At 39.0% G+C, this 21,478-nt stretch overlaps 2 protein-coding genes across 5 annotated transcripts; both read left to right on the top strand.

Moving 5' to 3' along the window:
- Positions 1 to 7,171: 7,171 nt before the first annotated feature.
- LOC103996815 (APETALA2-like protein 2) lies at positions 7,172 to 15,973 on the top strand. Of its 4 annotated transcripts, none has more exons than XM_009417827.3 (13): positions 7,172 to 7,314; positions 9,052 to 9,214; positions 9,327 to 9,417; positions 11,053 to 11,248; positions 11,667 to 12,575; positions 12,664 to 12,689; positions 12,789 to 12,819; positions 12,932 to 13,019; positions 13,172 to 13,317; positions 13,777 to 13,821; positions 13,922 to 14,025; positions 14,132 to 14,265; positions 14,939 to 15,973. In XM_009417827.3, exons 5-13 carry the CDS (start codon positions 11,839 to 11,841, stop codon positions 15,176 to 15,178), a joined length of 1,551 nt encoding a protein of 516 aa, XP_009416102.2. In that variant the 5' UTR covers positions 7,172 to 7,314; positions 9,052 to 9,214; positions 9,327 to 9,417; positions 11,053 to 11,248; positions 11,667 to 11,838; the 3' UTR covers positions 15,179 to 15,973. The 4 variants fall into 4 exon arrangements, with proteins under 4 accessions (XP_009416102.2, XP_065022370.1, XP_018674239.2 ...); XM_065166298.1 differs by having other exon boundaries at positions 11,075 to 11,248; XM_018818694.2 differs by having other exon boundaries at positions 7,174 to 7,314; positions 11,075 to 11,248; positions 14,954 to 15,973.
- Positions 15,974 to 18,086: 2,113 nt separating this feature from the next.
- LOC135649509 (uncharacterized) lies at positions 18,087 to 21,460 on the top strand. The gene is made up of 3 exons (XM_065167969.1): positions 18,087 to 18,115; positions 21,074 to 21,183; positions 21,308 to 21,460. The coding sequence occupies exon 3, from the start codon at positions 21,353 to 21,355 to the stop codon at positions 21,458 to 21,460; it is 108 nt and encodes a 35-aa protein (XP_065024041.1). The 5' UTR covers positions 18,087 to 18,115; positions 21,074 to 21,183; positions 21,308 to 21,352.
- The last annotated feature ends 18 nt before the right edge of the window (positions 21,461 to 21,478 follow it).

Raw genomic sequence — 21,478 nt, forward strand, 5'->3', positions numbered from 1 at the left:
TGGCTCCGCGTGAAATCCATTCGGGAAGAGCACGTCGTAACGTGGCAAGCTACCATTTGCAGATTAGTGGGGACGGCCGGCCAATCGAGATAATATATCGGAATTTTTATTTCGGAATTTTAAATTTAATGCATGGTAGCCAAAGTTTCGTGGCAGGTGAATGATGCGTCATGGTCATGTCATGCATGGTGGCCATAGTTTCATGGTAGGTAATCGATACATAAAGATTCATCGATGACTGGTGAGGATGATGACAGGCTCCGTGGGACATGGCAAGATGAAGGTGGTGGGCATCCCTATTTCGTGATCTGGTGAAGCACATCCAAGCCTAGAAAAGCATGTGAACGATCCAATCATCAACTTCAACTTAAGTCTGGTTAAGGCTCGATTAAGTTCGATTCGATATCGAAATCAGTTAGGAGCCTAACTTGATTTTAGTCGAGCTGTGTTTGACCGAGATTGGACGTGGCTTGAGTTTGAATGACCTACTTTGATAATCAATCTTGCTCTAAATGGTTGCTCATTGAAAATACATATGAGCATATCTGCAAACGACCGAGAATTCTTGTAGGTTAAATCTTAAATTGTTCATTTGTTAGAGTTGATTTTGGATCATTTGAACTGGAAGCTAATTTGTATCTAATATAGTTCCTTTTAAGTTGATTTCAGAAAAAATCATTAAATTGAATATTCGATCTCTCAAAATTAAGTCGGGATAGTCCAAACAATTTTGTTCGATAATCAATGCTCAACTTAAGTAAGTCGGAACAATGGATAGAGTTACTCAATTAGTTATCTCATAACAAGTATAGGTGGCAGACCAAACGTAGAAACAAGGGGCACAAACATATGTGGAGTTTGATGAGCTAATTGGGTAAGGTGAGGAAAGTATAGAATGACAGTTTGAACTATTCACGTTAGAACTTATATTTACTGAAGTAGAGTGTGAAAGGTTTCTAGAGAAATGGCAGGTTGTTTGAGAAGATGATTTAGTAAATGTTGGATCTCAAAAAAATCATAAAAAATGGTTAGGGTCAGATTGAGGGATTTTTCTATTTGACACCCCCATCGGACCTTGATTTTGGATTGTCGAAACTAAGAAATTTAGACCAGGAGTATATAAGGTTGGTCCATGGAGGTTTGGATCTTTGAGGTTCGCCCGAGATGGTCTGATGATATTTTTATGGAGGTTTGGATCTTCGAGGTTTGCCTAAGATGGTCCTATGATATTTTTTTAAGATATTGTAGTTGCCCTTCTTGTAGCAACAAAATGCCAGAGTTTATTTTATGTTGTCCGAGCTATACGCCAACTCGAATCCAACTTGATTCTTTATTGAGCCCATCTTAGAAAATTTTACTAAGATGGACATCCGATCTAAGTAAATTTAAGTTAGAGGCAATCTTGGCAATGCCCCTCTGATGTTTATTTAGTGCTCAAATCAGGAAAATTGAACTAGTCAAATAAACCATATTTTGTTTACCGTTTTGTATTATGTATTACGCATACATGTGCGATCCCTTTTATAGTAGGTGTCCGAGAGGAGATATTACATAGTTTGTTTAGTAAAAAATGACTATAATAGCCCAATGACCTCATATTATTATATTCATTTATTATTTGGTTTAGAATATCGAAGTTGTCATTAGACAGTTCCATCATGCTAGTTTAGCTCAGTCATGTGTTGATCAATAGCTTGAACATATGATGTGAGGGCTCTTGCTATACATATGGTAAGAACAATGGTGTGGAATGCTGACGAGTTAGCCACACAAGGTGCTGATAAGATAGCTATGTCATTCTTACTCTAACACTATTAAACCCATGGATATATAAATAGATTGAGGAGGGTGACCTTGATAATAATGATAAGGTTGCTCATTTATAACTTAAAAAATAGAATTTAAGTTATGAAAATACTCTATTTATATTTAGAGATAAGACAATTTAGATGAAAAATATTTATCTTAATCATGACTCGACACATGATGGTAAAGAGAAATAGACCTCGGTTTACAATTGGGCTACATGGACATCAATCCAAGCAGAAGACTAAGAGAATATTTTGCTTGTATCGTAAAATATTCTCTAATATAGAAAATCTAGTATACAATAATAATCAAGGCTAGTGATTGGTTATTATAAACTTTTACTATGTTTTGTAACTAACTAAAGCATTGGAGGGGCTACATCATAGACCTTTTTTATCTCGATCTTCATGTAGGTCAAACATCAAGCAAGCATTTGACCATTCTTAGCCATCGAGCAAGCGTCTGAGTCCCTTCGAGCAAGAGGACTTCTTGCTTGCATGGGCTTGACTCAAGTTAAAATAATTTAGTCATCTTCCTTTTTATCATTATGGTATTATAATGAGGACCCATGTCATAAGAACGTCATCGGTTAACCTGCTCAACATGTAATATAGCAAATGCGCTCCACCCTCGACCCAAAACATGGTTAGAACACCACAAAGTATATAAAGCATCTCATGCACCACTTCACCGACAAAAGCATCTCAATTTCTATTGTGTGATACATTCTTAAGCGGACAAAAGCATCTTACGCATATAATGTGTTCTTCATGAACAAAAGCATATGAACATCCATCACAGACATAAGTGTCTTTGACACGTGATATGCCATGTATGTATAAAAGCATCAAAAGCATTTGATACATCATTTACGGATGAAAGCATCTCAATATTTGATACATCCTTCACAAATATAAGCGTATCTAACATGCGATGCACCCTTTACAAACAAAAGCATTTAAAGCATCTAATACATCCTTCATGCACAAAAGCATCCCAATGTCTGATGTATCCTTTGTAGACATAAGCATCTCTAATGCATGATGTGTCTGTCATGAAAAAAAAACATATGAAGCGTCTAATGAGTCCTTTGCGAACAAAAGTATCTTGACTTCTAGTGCATCTTTCATAGACATAAGCATCTCTGACACATAACGTATCATTTACAAACAAAAGCATTCAAAGCATCCAACACACCCTTCATGGGTAAAAATATATCTTGATGTTCGACGCATCCTTTGTGAATATGAAGGTTTGTAACTCCAAATTTATGGATAAGTGAGCAAATTGGCCTAACAAAGTTGCCTAATATGGGTAGATTGGAAGCACTTATAGTTGATTGCGAAGTAATATGTCTAATATGGATAAATCGAGAGCACGCATAGTTTATCGACTATGCAAAGCAAGTCGAGAGCCCCTATGGTTGATCACAAAGTAATATGCCCTATGGACAAATCAGGGACACCCATAGTTGATTGATCACATAAAGTAAGCAACTCATTGTGGGCAGCTTAGGATCGCCTGCAATCTGATTGAAGTGTAAGATTATCTGCTCAATGAGGGTAGATTTGTTAGTTATGGGTGTCTTACAAGCTAATCATGTGAGTGATGGGACTTGTGACACACTGCGATAATCTCTTTGCTTATTATTACTAAAATTTTATCATATTATATATTATCTAGGTATATATTATGATATTCTTGGATCTGTGCAATAGAAAACAGATCATAATGATATCACGATAATGAGACTGATTCGCTTTTAAACATAGACCTGAAATCATCCCGATCATAGGTTACTCGAGAGGGACATCGAGATAACCGGACAGACTAGTGTGCTATATACTCGTCCATATGATGAAGATAACTGGTCTCACAGTCGCTCATGGGGGGACACTAGAGGTATAGTGCATGTGCTAATTAGAGAATGAGTTCACTGATTGATTTGCTTATGGAATGCTAGATAGTTAATGATACCTAACGTCGGATAATGATTCTGTGGTCCCAATTATGTGTTTGATTCTTAGACTTGAGACACCAATGATGCATCTTGTATACTACATTCTTTGACACTGGACTTACAAGTTTTAAAGTTTCAGATTTGGTATAATCGATTACCGAGAATGACAACCAACCTTACGAAGGCAATTGGGTATCAACAAAGGATCATCCACTCCTGGTATCGTGAGAGAAATATCTTATATGTGCTTGCTCAGACAAAATCTCAGGCCAAGGTCACTCGGATTAAGAGAAGAGTTATTCGTGAGAATCCGATTAAAGCAAGATTCGAACTGGATTCTATATGGGCCTAACATTATCATGTCTAATATATAGTCTCTGGGATATTATATGGATAAAAAAATATAGATATACGGTAATTATGGACAAATAGGTCCGATGGATTAGATCTCTTGTACCATTAGGTGAGCATAGTAGCCTAGTATATCCATAATCAATGAGTCAAGTGAATTATTATAGAGATAATAATTCACTATATTAGAAGGAATTCTAAGTCAAAAGAAGTTCTGACAGGATCGACTCACGGTCAGCTTGATATTGGGCCTAACGGGTCAGACATATATGGTGGATGTTGCGACTAGTAGAGGTGCATATATGAGATATATGTGGAGCCTCTATTTACATCCTATGGATGAGATCTAATAAGACTGGATAATTGGATAGAGATCCAATACCCAATAATGACATGATCCATTAAGGGTTAAGCTGTATGCACCTTTATAAATATGACAAATCTCAAAGTTCATAGGCTAGAGCTTTTGATGGTTGCCTCTCCTATTCTCCTCAGTCTCCTCTCCTCCTCCTTGGCTCCAGTAGCCTTGTGATTCGTGTGGAGAGGGAGATCTCACAACGATATGAGAATTATCATCGTTGTATATGTCGTGTGGATCACCGCTAGAGAGGAGTATACAAGTTCTCCTTCATCCTCTCTATCAGATATGGAAATTTTAGATATATACGATCTCCCTATGTAACACTTTTTACATGATACGTGTGATATTTAGTTTTGCGATTTTCTCGCACACCAATCGTCGCATAATGACCAAGTACTTGACTTTGATAATTTTATTTTTATTTTTTTATTTTTTGCACTGCGCATGAGATGTCAATTTGAGATTTCCCATCAAGATCGAGGTTCACTAAAGTTGATTGACCAGCTGGAGGCCACCTTGCCCACTTGAGTTAGGTCCCTTGGCTCCATTTTAGTATTGGGTAGAGACGATAATACACTTGAGGTAGACTTCTCAACTTCACTTCAATATATTGGTGATGTTATATATGACTTGGTTGGTGGGGCAATGATGAGCACCTTGGCTTGTTCCACATCCCGATGTGGGCGTCTTGACACCTTATAGGATATTGGGTAATGATATGGGCTAAAACTAGTTGTAATATACTTCAATCGGATGTGGGCCTCGTTGCATCTCAGCTATAGATTGAGTTAATGTGGGCTAGATTAGGCAATGAAAGACCTCTATTGCCTGATATGGGCCTCGCGACATCTCCATTACAGATTGAACAACGACAAGCTTCCACTATCTGATGCGGGTCTCTTTGCAGCCCTGCAGTAGAAGCTAACAATGTTGAAATCCATATAGCATAATAGATATGGAAATTCTATGTGAGTCATCTTCTCCTTCATCAAACTCCACACATTGGGGTCCATGATTGAGTGCTCTTCGGAAATGTTTACCCTTAAAGAATTTCATACCAATTATTCCTCTACAAAGTACCCTAATTGATACCCTGTTGACATATCGAAAAGATGAGGTTGAGAGAAGGGGTAGATGGAACTCAACATCTTCATTGTAAATTAAGCATCCCCACCGCTTGATGTGGATCCCTCGATGACCTTATAGTAGGTATATAGAAACTTTCCTCTTTTCTCTCATGTGAGCCCCTTGGTAGCCCTGTAGTTGGTCAACCGTAGCATCTCACATCGCTCAACTTATTTCACAATAGAGCAACATATTGATGATGGACTTCCATTGCCCAATGTGGGCTTCTCAGCATCTTCATTATGGATCATATGATGACAAGCTTTGACTACCCAATGTGGCTTCCTCGACATCGTTACAGTAGGGATCGATCATTATCTCCTCTATTGCCAAATGTGGCCGTATCGACTACTCTATAACAAATTGGTTGATAACTCTATAGTGAATCGATTGTCATTTCCTTTATCGCCCAATGTAGGCGCCTGAGTGCAACTATATAAGGTCAGTCATGTCCATCTTTTATCATATGAAGTGGATGGATTGACCAATTCGTCGAGATACTCTACCCGACATATGCTCATTAGCATTACTCTAGTAGTTTAAGTAGCATAATTTCCCCCTCCACTACTTGATACTTGATGTAAAACATCAAAATAGTTTAGTTGACATCATCTCTTCTTCCATTGTTTGATGCATTCTTCTCAGGCTAAACAAAAAAATACACCTAATGCGTCCTTCTCGAGTTAAGCATCTAAGGGTGTCTAATGTGCTCACTAAGTCAAGAGTTAAAAGAGGTTGCCTATTGCACTAGTGACCAATATATTGAGCCAACATATGAATACACTTCCAAATCCCTCCAAGAGAATTCCTAAAGTATACATGATAAAAAAATATTAGCCTCGATTAATGCTTGACACATGGTAACTTAATTGGTATAAAGAGGAAGGCCTCAACCAACTGTTAAGCCTAAATGGACATAAACCCAACATAAAATGTCGATGAAATATTTTACCCGTGCTAAAGAATATTTTTCTGATTAAATCTACTATAAAAAACTTATCAGACCATAGCAATAAGGGACCATTTAATTTTGATCATCAAGCAAACGTTCAAGCCCTTCTTAATCACCAAATAAGCATTCTAGGCACTTTGACCACAGCAAAGAACTTTTTGCACATGAAATATTAAACTAAGTCGCTGCCCACATCCACATATTGTTCCTTCCTTAATCCTATATGGATAATAAGAAAAATATAGGCGGATTAAATCAATTTGTCCAAAAAAAAATAAAAGATGATTGATCAATTATCTATTAAATTGGGAATGCTAAAGTATTATTCAGAACATATCTCTATAAAAAGTATATAGAACCATGAAAATTAGAAATATATTATCCAGTTCCTATCGTAACGTTGCCCATATCATTTAACATCAATGTTTCATAATATAATATAAATATTTAGTATTTTTAATAAAAAGTAATTGAGTGGCAAGGTTGAACCGGGTTGGTGAGTCAAGCCCATGAACAACATAAACTTCCTATCGGATCCTTCGGTGCTCTTCCTTAAGATTAGACTTCGGATCGAAACCCAACAACCCGTTCCCAACTGCCAATTTCTTTTTCCGGTCGGAGCCCCTCGGTTAACGATCGGAGAGAGAGAGAGGCCCATGGATTCCTCCTCTTCGTCCTGATCACTGGCGGCGATGGCGTGGTTCACGTTGGAGCTGGAGAACAGTATCGTCGCTCTGCGGCGGCGAGGTCTCTCTAGTAAGGAAATCTTGTCACTTCATTGGGAGTTTTTATCGACACAAATTAGTTATTCGCTTTATGCGATGTTCGTTCCATGATATGATATTGCACCAATTCGTGTTGCTCTAGTCATCGATAGTTTCCGGTGCTTTCTTTTTCTAACACCGAATGCCGACTTAACCCTAGATCTCATCGTAGTCTTGTCAGTTTCTCTGTTTCCTTTCGTTTGGTTTGTTGGTAATCTTCTTCAAGTTCTGGTCTCTTCATGTTTGGATGTTATTTTGTACAACGGATATTGGCTCGGTGTGGCAAAGTTGGAACAGATTAATTTAATCTGAATCTGACTAAATCTGTCGTCCAAGCGACGAGGGAGAACCCTAATTTATAATCTTGTCACTTCGTAGAGCTCAATTATAATGCTGTTTCCCCTGATTTTATATTGTGTAATGGTCCAGACTAGACGAGTTTTGGCAATGTTTCTAAATCCCTCATGCAAGCCCAGCATCAATCATCGATGGATGCTATCATCCCTTTGCTGAATCCACTCTTTGTGGTTGGCATCAGTTGCAAACTAATTATTACCTTATCCACATGTTCACACTCTTCTTCTTCATCGTTACAAAGGTCAAACAAATGTGATGACCTTTCAAGATTTCCGGCTAGGCATTCCTTCCATAAGTACAACGTGAATAATCAATATACATAAACCACCTGTTGATTGGTGAATATAAGTAAAACTTAACATTTATCAGAAGTAACATCTAGCCCGCTTTTATACTTAATTTTTGCTCTCTCAAGAAGAAAACAAGTTGACCATAAATCCTTTAGTGCATTTAGACAGCTAATTTATAATCTTGTCATTTCATAGAGCTCAATTGTAATGCTGTTTCCCCTGATTTTATATTGTGTAACGGTCCAGACTAGACGAGTTTTGGCAATTTTTCTAAATCCCTTATGCATCATCGATGGAAGCTATCATCCCTATGCTGAATCTACTCTTTGTGCTTGGCATCAGTTGCAAACTAACTATTACCTTATCCACATGTTCACACTCTTCTTCTTCATTGTTACAATGGTCAAACAAATGTGATGACTTTTCAAAATTTCCGGCTAGGCATTCCTTCCATAAGTACAATGTGAATAATCAATAGAGTAAATGCATAAACCACCTGTTGATAGGTGAATATAAGTAAACATTTATCAGAAGTCACATATAGCCTGCTTTTATACTTCATTTTTTCTCTCTTAAGAAGAAAACAAGTTGACGATAAATACTTTAGTGCATTTAGAAAAAATTCATGGGAAGACATCCATAGGAGAGAGCACAGGAAATGTGTCTAACATCCATGAGTATACTACACATCAAGAGTGGATAAAAATTTGAATTCATCTGTAAGCATTGGATAGGTGTACTATTATTAGTGTGGACTTAAATATTTTGAATTAATGATTCAAACTCAATACATTAAGAATATAATTATCCTATTAGGATGGGTTGTGATATGATTATCCCATTGGGCGGGACATGACGGATCATAATATTTCATTATATTTTATTTTTTCAACATTTTATATTTATCATGCAGTCTTGAAGTTCATCCTGGGCCGAATTGTTAACTTTTCCGTTAATTTGTGAAACTTCATTATTTTTAATGACTACATCTTTATGAACTTACATTAGCCTCAAATTCCCACTCATGTAACTTGTGCTAGAGGAGACGGTATTTTAATTGTTGCTTATCTAATTTGCTGCAGTTGTTGATCAGAAAGAAAATGGTGTATTTGTGCATTTTTCTGGGTAATGACACAGTCATGTGTTGCAAGCAAATAATACCTGCCATACAGCCAAAAAAAGAAAAGAATTTCTTATAAGAGTAGCTGTGATGAATTGGCCAGCTGGTTATGAAACTTGCTCAAGGTGCAATGGAACTGTTGGTCTGCCTTCCTCTTGAGATTTAGATACTTATGGAAGATTTTTTTCATCAAGACAGCTTTGAGGTAACTTTAAATTATGGAATAATTTCTTGCAGGCTGGGGAAACGTGCATACTTGACTTCCATGTGGTATCTGATGTCTGGTTGATAAGGCTCAATATTAGAAGTCTACCAACAGAGCTACATGGTAAGAAACTAGAGAAAGATTTTAATAAAAAGAACTAGACAAAGATAAGTTTGACAAAGGAGTTGTTACTGTTATGACGTTCATGATAATTCTGGAAAAGTTTCACGAGTAAAAAGAGATCAAATTGTTGAAGTGATAATATCTTGTAGGCCGTGGAAACTGTTTTATTTGCATACTACTTTTTGACCTATTTAGATAAATGTAATATTCTGATTTAACCTCATATCGGAAGTGAATTAAATTATATTGGGATTTGGTGGGTATACTATTGGCAACTTGGGCTTTAAGTATTTTGGGCCGATGATTTAGGCATAAAGCTCAATGAAAATGAAATTACTAGATAGTTATCCAAGTTATCCAGGAAACAAATAAAAACATACATTTAAATTAAGGAAGTAATGTTTGAATTTAATCTATAGTTCCAAGAATTGATCTTGGAATTCTTGTTGCAGATTAGATGAACTTTTTAAATCAATAGAGTTTTGCTGTAGTATATATGGGAAGAGAGATACAAAGATGCTGATGATTTGCAAATTAAGGACTTGATAGTTGATGATGTGGTTGTCAGTGATGTTTCTGTCTGCCCCAATTGATCCTGGTCTGTGTGCACAAGAGTCTAAAGATGAGCAAAAAGATGGTTCAAACATCCATCGAGGAGCCGACCTGTAAGAATTTTAGAGTCGAAGAAGTTAGGATTGAGATGGAAAGTAGAGTCATGAGTGAATAGTAATTGATGTTGGTATAGTAAATTAATGGACTTTGTAGCAGGCCAGACCCAAAAGAATATTATGTGGTATGACAGAATATTCTCTTCTATGTTCACCATTGTTGCTGCACTTAGGTGGTTGCCACATCGTGTGGGTCCTGCCTCTTGTGTTGACCAAGCAGTCAAGTAACGAGCTACGATTAGGGGGGTCAACTTCCCCCTATCAATAATGAAGGTGATAGGGTCATTGCTTGCCAAAATTTCTTTTGTGAATTGACAAGGATGATCACTATCTATGATATGCAGAATCAACTGATGTCAATTACCTCGGTAAAGATGGATAAATCCTTCTTCTTCTTTTTTTCTCAGTTTCTTCTCTATTCATCAAGTGTAAACAGGAAAACCGAGTGCTGAATATCTATAGGTGATTTCTGTGGCAGGGATCTGGATAGAAAAAATTATCTCTGTTATATTCTTTTGGGTATGACTCAGATTGAGTTCGAGTATTTTGCTGGTTTATGAGTTAGCAACTTGAGATGGTTTCATTAGTCTGAAAGAAGTCAAAAGGATTTCGAGAATGCATCTAGCTTCCAATAATAATAAGTTTTTGTTCTCATATCCCACATTAATTTCTTGTTTGTGGAGTGCTATTCACATGTTTCTTTGAGGAACACGTTGCAAGGGGTATTGCTTCCCTGGCTCTCTTTTGTTATGCTGCATACTATTAACAGATATAGATTAGAACTATCGATACTTCTATTTTATGACCAGAAAAACTAGTCATTGATTTTTCTGATGATGGAGCATAATCGTGGCAATCTTCAAGTGATATGGATCATCCTATTTAAATCATAAGCGTTTAGTGGAAGGATTTATGTATATATTTTAGATGAATGATTGACTTGGATATATTGATGTATATATTTTAGATGAATGATTGGCGATCCACAGGGATCAAGCAGGGATGAGGGCCAACGTGGACTTAGTATATATTTTAGATGAATGATTGACGGGTCAGTCTATCTCACTGTTGCATCGACCACACAAGATTAAAGCATACAGTGCAGTCCACATCAATTCTTTCAGTGACAAATACAAGGATGACAGAACATAAGGACGGAAAAGGTAGAACCAATCTTTTCACTGTTTCGAAATATTGGTGTTTTAGAATCTTTTATGAATGGTGTTAACGTTGTATTTGTTTTGACAGTTGTTACTGATTGAATTGATAAGCTATCACATGCTTACCATGTCCTGGCATTCTAGTGAATTTTTTGTTCCTTTAATAAATTTGAAGTTTTCAGGTTTTTTCCGTCAACAATGGAACTGCAGGCAATCTATTTTGAATCCTTTGGCAAGTTTTGGTTCTGGGTGAAAATAACTAGATTAAATTTTCCTGCTATCATCAGCAAACTTTAATCTATGCTTTTTTTTTATTGCCAAAGAATTAATTGTTGTTCGTCATAGTGAAGAGATCAAGAAATAATAATAATAATTTGTTCTTGATTACATAGATTACGTTTAAGTTGGTATCTAATTGCAGGCATTGCGTTCTAAATAACAGTAGTTTGCCAGCGTTTGCACAGAGGACGCGAGCACGTGACCGAAAGATTCGGCATATCTCACCTGCGGCGTACTCCCCCGCTATGTGATTCGATAAGGACAAGAGACGGATCATCAATAGCTCTATTGGTCCTGATAATACTATAATATACATGCCTCTTGCGTGCATTCTCCCTCCACTGCTCGTCACTCCTGTCTCGTCTCCATCTCACTCCCTCTGCCTTCCACCAATCCGTCTCCCTCCAGATGGATCGAATCTCCTCCGACGGCGAATTCATCCTCCGAAGTTTACTCCTCGCTTCCCTCTGACTCCTCTCGGATTGGTGCAATCTGTTGGCTCTCTTCGGACTTTGGCCAAGTGCCCATCGGTGTCTCTCGAGACGAAGATGGGGTTTGATCTTAATGTGGTCTCTCCCGGAGAGTCGTTCATTGCGGCTTCCAACTCCTCTGAGGCGTCCATCAACGAAGCAACCGCCGCCAACGGAGAAGAGGGCACGCGCTCCACGAACGGCGCCGCCACCTGCCGCTTCGGCATCTTTAGGCACCCCACCGAGCCGGTTTTTGATGATTATGACGATGAGATCGAGGAGGAGAGTGGTGTCTGGCCGGAACCGGGCATCGTCACGCAGCAGCTGTTCCCTACGGCGGAGGCGGTGACATTCCAGCCTCCGGTGGCTGCGGCCTCTTGCTCGTCCTTGGGCTGGGCCGATCTCAGTTTCGGAAAGGGGATGGTGGGCGGTGCGGTGGAGGCGACGGGGGGGAAGGCTTTATGTCATCTGCAGCAGCAGCAGCAGGTGAAGAAGAGCAGGCGAGGCCCAAGGTCTCGGAGTTCGCAGTATCGCGGCGTCACCTTCTACAGGAGAACCGGGAGATGGGAGTCCCACATCTGGTTAGCAAGTTCTTTCTCCTGCCCCTTGTTATTTATGTAATGTTCTAACTTAATGGGATGTGCCCCTTTCTCCCTTAACCTTGCCCAGGGATTGTGGAAAGCAAGTCTATTTGGGTAAGAATCGATCTCTCTTTGCTTGAACAGGGGAAAGATTGCTAATTCGATATGTTTGGGGTTTTTAACTCTTTTGCTCTGTTTCGATGGAAACTTCAGGAGGCTTCGATACTGCTCATGCTGCTGCAAGGTTTGATTTCTTTTGCTCCATCCCCCATTAGTGCTTTGGTCGTGGAGTATATGTACTATTCCAGTAGTTCATCGTTTGGGAACTGTTATGTTGTCTCTGAAATGGATTGCAGAGCATATGATCGTGCTGCAATCAAATTTCGGGGACTTGGTGCTGACATTAACTTTAGTCTCAGTGATTATGACGAGGATTTGAAGCAGGTAATCCTAGAAACAGAAAGACATGTCTGTATGAACATCAATGTGACATCACATTTATGTGTGGGACTGACAGGCCTCCATCTTTCTTTGCAAGTGTGTAGAGCTGACATTAAATTTAAGCAAGCTACAGTGAATATGTTATTTGATTTCAGATGAGGAATCTATCAAAGGAAGAATTTGTGCATATACTTCGTCGTCAAAGTACTGGGTTTGCAAGAGGAAGCTCCAAGTACAGAGGCGTGACACTTCACAAGTGTGGGCGTTGGGAGGCTCGCATGGGACAGTTCCTTGGCAAAAAGTACGATGTCCTAGCTTCTCTAATTTTCTTGCTTCATTCTCGAGTTGGATCTCAAATAAGCTTATGTTTTCTATCCATGCAATCTAATCTCAACTAGGTGGTTTGTGTATTTGAACCCAATGACAGTTTGAGGATTTAATGCAAGTTATGTATTCATATGCGACTGTAGTGAAATGTGAATGGAACAGTTATTAATGCAGAGAAGTAATAGGAAAAAAATGCAGGGGTTAAGAAGTGAAACACAAGTATGTTAGACATATAAATTCTTATTCCCAAATCAAATTCTTAGATAGCACATAAATTCCACTAATAAAGCGCATGGAACATTAGATCGCTATTAAACATAAATGTAAAACTAAAGGTCATCATCTCCTAAACCTTTTTAGCTTCTTGAATTATAAGACTAAAGTCCATGTTTACATTTGAAAACATGATTTTTTTTTTCTTTATCTTGTACAGGTATATTTATCTTGGTTTATTCGACAGCGAAATAGAGGCTGCAAGGTCTAATTTCTGATTGCTTATAACCATATTCTGATACAAACGTTTACATTAAAGGGTTAATAAAAACAGTAAAAAACTTTTATTTTTCTTTTATTGTTAGGGCATATGACAAGGCTGCAATTAAATGTAATGGAAGGGTAGCTATCACCAATTTTGAGCCAAGCCTCTATCAAGATGAGATACTTCTTGAGCCTGAAAATGAAGGTATCATTATGAAATATTCTTGTGTTTTCCTGTCTATCCTAAATTATGTTCTTTGTGCATTTAGTTGTTTCTGAGTAATCTTTTCATAAACTTATGTTCATGATAGTTGGCTTCAAGGATGTTGATTTAAGCCTGAGGATTTCTCAACCTAACCTCGACAGTGCAAAAAGGGATGGTAGCTCTACTAGTACCAATTTCAATTGTGGCTTATTTGGAGATATGGAAACTGGAAATGCTGAGGTAAATAGTCTTTTACCTTGTAGATTTTTCGATATATATCATTTTGTTGAGATATCAGGCATATACTGAACGTTCTTAAATGTGCCAGTTGCTGTAAATGTTTTTCTCTCATACTAATGACCTTCTAACTGATCTCCCCCATTCCTCTATTGTGACAGTAATACTTTAGCTCCAACTATGATTTTCTTATGATTAAGTCCTTTTGAAGTTGCATCTCTTAACAAGAAAAAAAAAATATTGGTACGATGGTCAATAATTACTGGCAAAAGAATTATTATGTCAGAAACTGATGGAGTTGGAGATAAAAAGGAAATAGTTTATATATTCAGAAGATCTCTTAGGACAATCAACCACATATTTCTTGCGTGGTTTTAGTGTACACGAGACATCCAAGTGCATTGCAAGAAAGTAGAAGTTTGTTTACATAATCAACTGTTTTATAAGCTATATGCTAAGCAACAAAGTCATTTTCATTTCATTTACTTTCTTCAGCAATCAGCATCAATTTGACAATAATAAATGCATTATCGACCAACTTCAGTATCGCGCTTGGGTTTTTGATAAAAAGAGTGAACGTCCGAGGCTCCCACTAATGCATCGGTGTTCATATGTCCATGAAATAATTTGTTATGCTACAATTGTTGAATTCATGCTGATATGGTCTAATGGACAGCATCGAATTATACAGGAAAGAGGGAAAGATCAGAGGCAGGAGGTGGGTTTGCTAGTCTTTCCAAACTGGGCGTGGCAAATGCATGGTCCAACTCTCTTGCCATTAGTCTCTTCTGCAGCATCATCAGGATTCTCTAGCGCCTCCACAGTGGCTGTGATTCCACCGCCGCCAGCTCCGCCACCTCCAATTATCCATCCCGTATTGTTCCCTCAGTCAGCAAGCACCAGCTACCATTTCTGAAACTGATTACGAGTTGGTGCTAGGTAGCACCAATCAGAAATGTTTGGTACTCCATTCTCGGTATAGACTGTTTGTTGCATTAAGTCATAAAGTTCGATATGGTGGATACTTGCATGCAGGTGATAGCTAAGGTCGAGCATTGGTCAGGGAAAAGCTTCCATGTCTTGGCTCATAATGAGAGAGAAATGCTGGGTGGGGTTAGATTAGATGCCGGCTTCCCTTCCGCCGTCTGAAACAATACTGGCATCGTTCATTTTCTACTATGAAGAATGCCGATTCACTCCACTACAACAGTACCTGATGCTCGAGAACTGTAGCTGATTTAAAAGCTGGAGGACTTTTCGTTACTGGCTTCCAGCTGTGATGCGTCCCTGTTGTGCGTGATGTTGACTTGTAGTAGCTGGGGAGGGGAGTTCCACCTTTCAAGGATTAGACATCATCGTTTGTTGTTACCTTCTTGTTTGTGGGTACAGGGATGATAGGACTAGAAGAGAGAGAGAGACGTTTGTCCAGTGTCCAACTGGGGAAAAGACTAAACCGTATGGCGCCTAATGAGTGGTTTCTTTCTCGTGTCAGAGTCGAGGATGTGATGGATGGGGGGGAGACCCTGCAACTGCGGCAGCTTTTGCTTTCCCGTCGTCTCAGCCCCTTCCTCGTTGGGGTTCACTGTGAATCCAGTGAAGGTGCTGTGTCGCGCAGAGATGATAGTGGTGGGTTGTTCTGTTCTGCTCTGTTTCATGTTGTGCTCAACACGTATCTTCCAATGAGGTGAAGTGATGGACTGTGATATGTGAAGTGGTCGTCGCATCGCATGTGCCTACGGTATCATAGCCTCGGTTGTGTTGATTCCCGGTCGAGCTATTCTCTCTCCAATGCCACTGGTCTTTCGTAGCGGCGTCACAGTGCTGTGACAATTCATGGTCATGCACGGTGTCGGGGGCTGTAACACTAAGGTAAGAGGAAGCTAAATGTTAGGATGACTAGTGCCTATTCGGTATAATAAGAGGAACCTCACACCTGAAACAACGATTCATTTATTCATTCGTTCTTGTACTGTAGGAATTCAGGAACTCTCACCTTATACTACATCGTATTTTGTACAAACTTAAGCTTTAACAACTTACGATAATTTATAAATAAGAAAGGTATGAAAGACTAAAATACAAGAAACGTTAAATCACAGTTCACTTGTCTACGGAGCCATCATATTGTTAGATTCTTAATCGCTCAAGCTTTTTTTCTAATAACATTATAATTTAATGGCTTAGCATAAACAAGATAATTAGTAGGTGTGCAAAACGCGACGTCGCCTACAAAGATTCATCGTTTGTCCGCGTTCCCGTGGTATCGCTATGATCACCCGCCGCAGGATCCGACCGACACCGACTCCGTCACCGCTCTCCTCCCCTGGATCCGGTGTAATCTTCACCGGAAGCAGCTCCATCCAATCCCCGCGATCCACTCGACACCTGTCCCTCCTCGACCACCGACCTCGTTACGTGGTAGTAGATCGGTGGGAGTAACGTCTACGAGGCCGTAGCGGATCGCCTCCTGACGTTTCTACGTGTCAGTTAACTTGGAACAGAAGACAAATCCACGTCATAATGTAGGAGAACGAGATGACTCCAGCATCGAGAGAGTGGCGTAGCATCGTGACGATTAATTGGCTCGAGAAGATAAGGACGCATGTTATATACGAGGGAAGATGAACATAGGAAACCACAGGTCTCCCTCGCAGAAGACGCACACAACTGGAGGCACGAACGACGTTACGGTACGGTTCCAAGGCGCGTTCATGAGCTCGAGAGATGATGCGAACGATACGGTTCCGAGGCACGTTCATGAGTCCGAGCGGGAGATCCGACGTCAGCGCGCGCGTTAAGGAGATCGATGATGCAACGAGGTACGTTTATGTGTTCAACAGAGAGATCTGAGGTTGCGGGAGCGCGCGTTCGAGAGTCGATGCGAGCAATACGAGAGATCTGATGCCATAATCCAGCAGAGTGGGGTAATAGATAGAATAGCTGTATGCAGGGAGAGACAACCGAGTGGAGAAGATGACAGAGATGGCTTCTCTATGCATTCTGTTTCTTGTTCGTTCCTTTTTGGGACAAAACTTCATTCAAGTGGTTGTATGCATGAGTTCGTTTGATGTTGTTGAATGGGGTTTACTGTCTACGGTGTCCTGTAATAATCGCTTGAAGCATAAAATTAGTTGTTTGATGTTATCTATGTATGTTGTGCTTTGCAGTTTTCGTACAGCGTAGAATGCTTGCGTATTATTTAGGTATATCATAATGTGACCCTGTTGTTGGGCTGTCGTACTCGTGGCGGTTATGATTGAAGTGTCGTCACATATATATATTATATTATATTATATTATAAAAGATAAGTGGTTAAATTTATCGAAAATTTTGTTACGTGATACATGTAATATTGGGTCAAAACAATAATAATCCTAATAAATAAGAAGGAAAATTATAGATGATAGGATTCTCTTCCGAATTGCTACTCTTCGAAATAGTAGAGATTTTTTCTGTTTTATTTAATCTTCTTCTTTGTCCTCTACATTTAACACAGCCAAGCGAATAAAACCTCGGATCCGATGGCGTGAGTCGGCAACCAGAGAACATTTGGATCGATTCGGATCCGACAGGTTACCAAGCCGTCGTGTGATTCGCCGGGATGCCGCCCGCCCGTTTAGGCCATGACAAGGAAGTGGACGTCGAGATTCGCGTCGGAATGCTGAGCTCCAGATCGGGTTCGCAGGGCCGTTCATCATTACGGTGCTCCAAGTAGTCCCGACCCAACTCGCATGGAACGCAAGCCGACGAGGCGGCGCTGGCGGCGTTCACGCTTCGCGGTGGATCTGGAAACATCTCTCTCTCTCTCTGCTGTCGTCGGTCAAGGCTCCGTCTCGAGGGCTGCGACGATCCGGTGAGATTTGTTTTCTATCGAACGCCTCTGGCCTCTAAATTTCTGGTGTCGTTTCGTTTATCCTCTGGTAAGATCATTATCTGGTTTGGGGAAGAACAGAATAAGGAGCAGAACCTGATCTCTGCAGCAGAACAGAACAGACACAACCCTAGTAATTTTGTTTTCTTTTGCCGAATCGATCAGGGTTCTGCGTTCATTTACGAGCGTCTTCTCCCCATTGAGGCGTAAATGTAAAGGTTCCGGGGCTCGCCTTCCCTTTAAATTCTTGGCACGCTGGGATCGTTAGGTGTTCTTCCGCGTAGGGTTTGTTCTTCGTGGATTCATGCTCTTTTTGGCTTCACATTGTCCTCAGTTATAGTTGAAATCTATTCCATTGACTCCGTTGTCTGCTGAAAATTTGTAAGATTTGACAAATCTGATATATGATTTTTGTGGTGAGTCTTCAATTATGTCATAGAGTCCCAATTGGGGATGCCAAACAAAGTTCCAAGACAAGGAAGGTGGCTTGAATTTTGGTGCTTAGACTTAGCAATATGATCTCAAAATAAGTCATTGTTAAATCTAATAAATGATTTGTGGTGTCTTCGATTAGAGTTCCAATTGGGAATGTCAAATACAGTTCCAAGACAAGGTAGGGTGTCTCATGAACTTCTCATTATGGCTTGAATTTTGTTGCTTAAACCTGGAAATATGATCTCCAAATTAAGTCGTTGTCTCGGGTGTCATTGAACTTGCTCCTCGTAGGTCATGGAGTCATGACACTAAATGATTTTGGCTAACCAATTTGATGGGTGACTAAGGTAAAGAGGGTGTCTTAGTGCACAAGGGAATCCACTGATTTGGGGTTTGTTCAGGGTCATCTTTTGAGATACATGGTTTGTATAAATAAATTATAGAACCATGATATCATCAAGGATTGAGTCTTTTCTTTTCATGAATTATTAGTTCTTTATAAAAATGGATAAAATTTTGATGTTTGTGTGTTACAGAGGTGCTGTCCTTGTGCATAAGACTTCATAGATGCTGTATGCTTTTTAGTCTTAATTTGATGAATAATGAAGTGAGTTTGCAACATCTTGTATAAATATATAATTTTTAAAGAATCTAAAGGTTAAAATCAAATTAAGAGTTTACAGATAATTAAGGCATGGATTTTCTTTGTCTTTTTTCCTTGTTGGGTCTGACAATATTCCTTATATATGATATTTTACTTAACCAATGATGACATTCAAGCACATGGTCCAAGTATTAGCAATTGAAATCCTTGCTAAGAACTGAAAAACTTACACAAAATAGTGGGTGGGACAACTTGTTATTTGAGCCTTCAGAAAAAAAATTATAGCCTTCCTAGGCCTCCTTCCCATATTAAAGAGATGTTGTATCTAACTAATTCATTAATGTAAAGATGGAATGAACTTAAAATCAAAATTCACTTTTATTTGTATGTCTTTGAAGATTTCAAAGATAATGTGTCAGTCTTTGATGGAAAAATGTAAAAGTACAGTGAGCTCGAAAAAAATTTTGAAAAATGCAGATATTCAATAAGATCAATGACGCTTCAAAGATCGGATATTGTTACAAAAGCTGAAGAAATTTACAATTTAGTAGAGGATAGGAAAAGTACAAACATTCATCTCATATTGCTCTGATAATACAGCAGATGGAAAAAGGATTGTTTATTTCATAAATGAGACAATTTGTTGAATGTTAATTGAAATTTCTACGCTGTAGGATGACACTAGTGACACATCTGTTAAGTCAGCAGATTAAAATATTTGCTAGGAGCCTAGGATGACGACAAGTGACATCGGTAAGTGAATAGGAAATCATCCAAAGAATTAAGAAACTCGTGATAGGCTTCATTTGTTTCACAAGACCTACTTATGACATGGTAAGTTATGCATCAATCCAAAATCCAAATTTATAAAGAAAAGTGGAAGCTGAGTTCTTATGAGATTAAAGACATCCTTTAAGTTTCCTCAGTTGTCATCTTGGTTTCAATCTATTCAGAATTATAATTGTGCTCCACCATATCTGTTCTTGATGCATGTCATCGACATATTAATATATGTCTTCTCCTCTGAGTCTAAGTCACCAATGTTTTTTATCATTAGGTGAGAGAATGCCATAATGACAGTTTTAACTTCTGAAGCTGGTCAAGCATTGGGGAATTCTCTCAAATTATCATTTGCTTTTGACATCTCATCGAAGTTCTTTTACTTGGTATAATTGATATCTAGATGAAAGAAAATTTGCTATTTAGAAGGTCAATGTGAAAATATTGATTTTTTGAGAAAGGACTAAATTGTGTTATTGGGTTTTTGGTCACTACTATTACAAGGTTTAGACTGAGACTATGTTTCTTAAAGATAATAATAGAAAAGAAGAAACTTGAGGAAAAAGAGGATGTGAAGCAAGGTTCGCAATACCGTACCATACCGGTATTTCGACTTGGGCTCGGTACCGGTACGGTATGGTATACCGAGCGGGACACCCAGGTGTGCCGAGCGGTATACCCAGGTGCGCCGAGTAATGTAGCACTGCTACAGTGCTACAGTGCACTCGGACCGGTACGTACCGCCCATACCGGGCGGTACAGTTCGGTACTACAGACCCTGGTGTGGAGGAAGGATGACCATCTGAAAAACCTCCCCGATGAAACAATGGTGGAGCTCAATGTAGCAGCCCAACTTTATGGTTCATCCAAGTTTTAGAAAACTTTGTTTTAGAACTCTGTAGATGCATATGTCTCTCATATTTGGGGACCAATTGACTTAGTTTGATGTTGTTTAGCAACTTCGTTTTTTGTATCATACAGAAGTTATTAGGGAGAAATTTCTGCGTAAGATAATCAAATCTACTCAATTGCAAAGCCGACACTCTCTTTCGGCCTGCACTAGAACTTTTGAATTTGTATTGATAAATGTCCTTTTTAAAAAAAATATTCACAATTGTTAGACACATTTGACTCGTCGTAAGCATGTGCACGGAAAGGAGTGAAAGTCACAGCACCTAATCCAAGACCGTCATTGTTGGGCATCGCGGCCACCACCATACTCGGTTGTCAGGTATATACTGGTTCTCAAAGTTATACTTTCAAGTATTAAGGCATTTCTTTCTTCTTGCTTCTCTGTTAGGGGTGTTAACATTCTTTTTGAATTTGAACGACACTTTCTCCTCGCTCCTTTGTAGGGATATTAACGTTCATTTTGAATTTGGATATCAGAGCAGTCTAAGATGGGGATAATAAGAAGCAGTTTCTCTTTTTTGCTAGGAACTGGCTGTGGTATTTACAGCACCCAGAACTACAACGTCCCAAACATAAAGAAGCTCTCTCATGCTTAACCACAGTTACTGGTACAG

Source organism: Musa acuminata, chromosome BXJ3-9 (genome assembly GCF_036884655.1).
Source record: "Musa acuminata AAA Group cultivar baxijiao chromosome BXJ3-9, Cavendish_Baxijiao_AAA, whole genome shotgun sequence".
Classification (NCBI taxonomy): domain Eukaryota; kingdom Viridiplantae; phylum Streptophyta; class Magnoliopsida; order Zingiberales; family Musaceae; genus Musa; species Musa acuminata.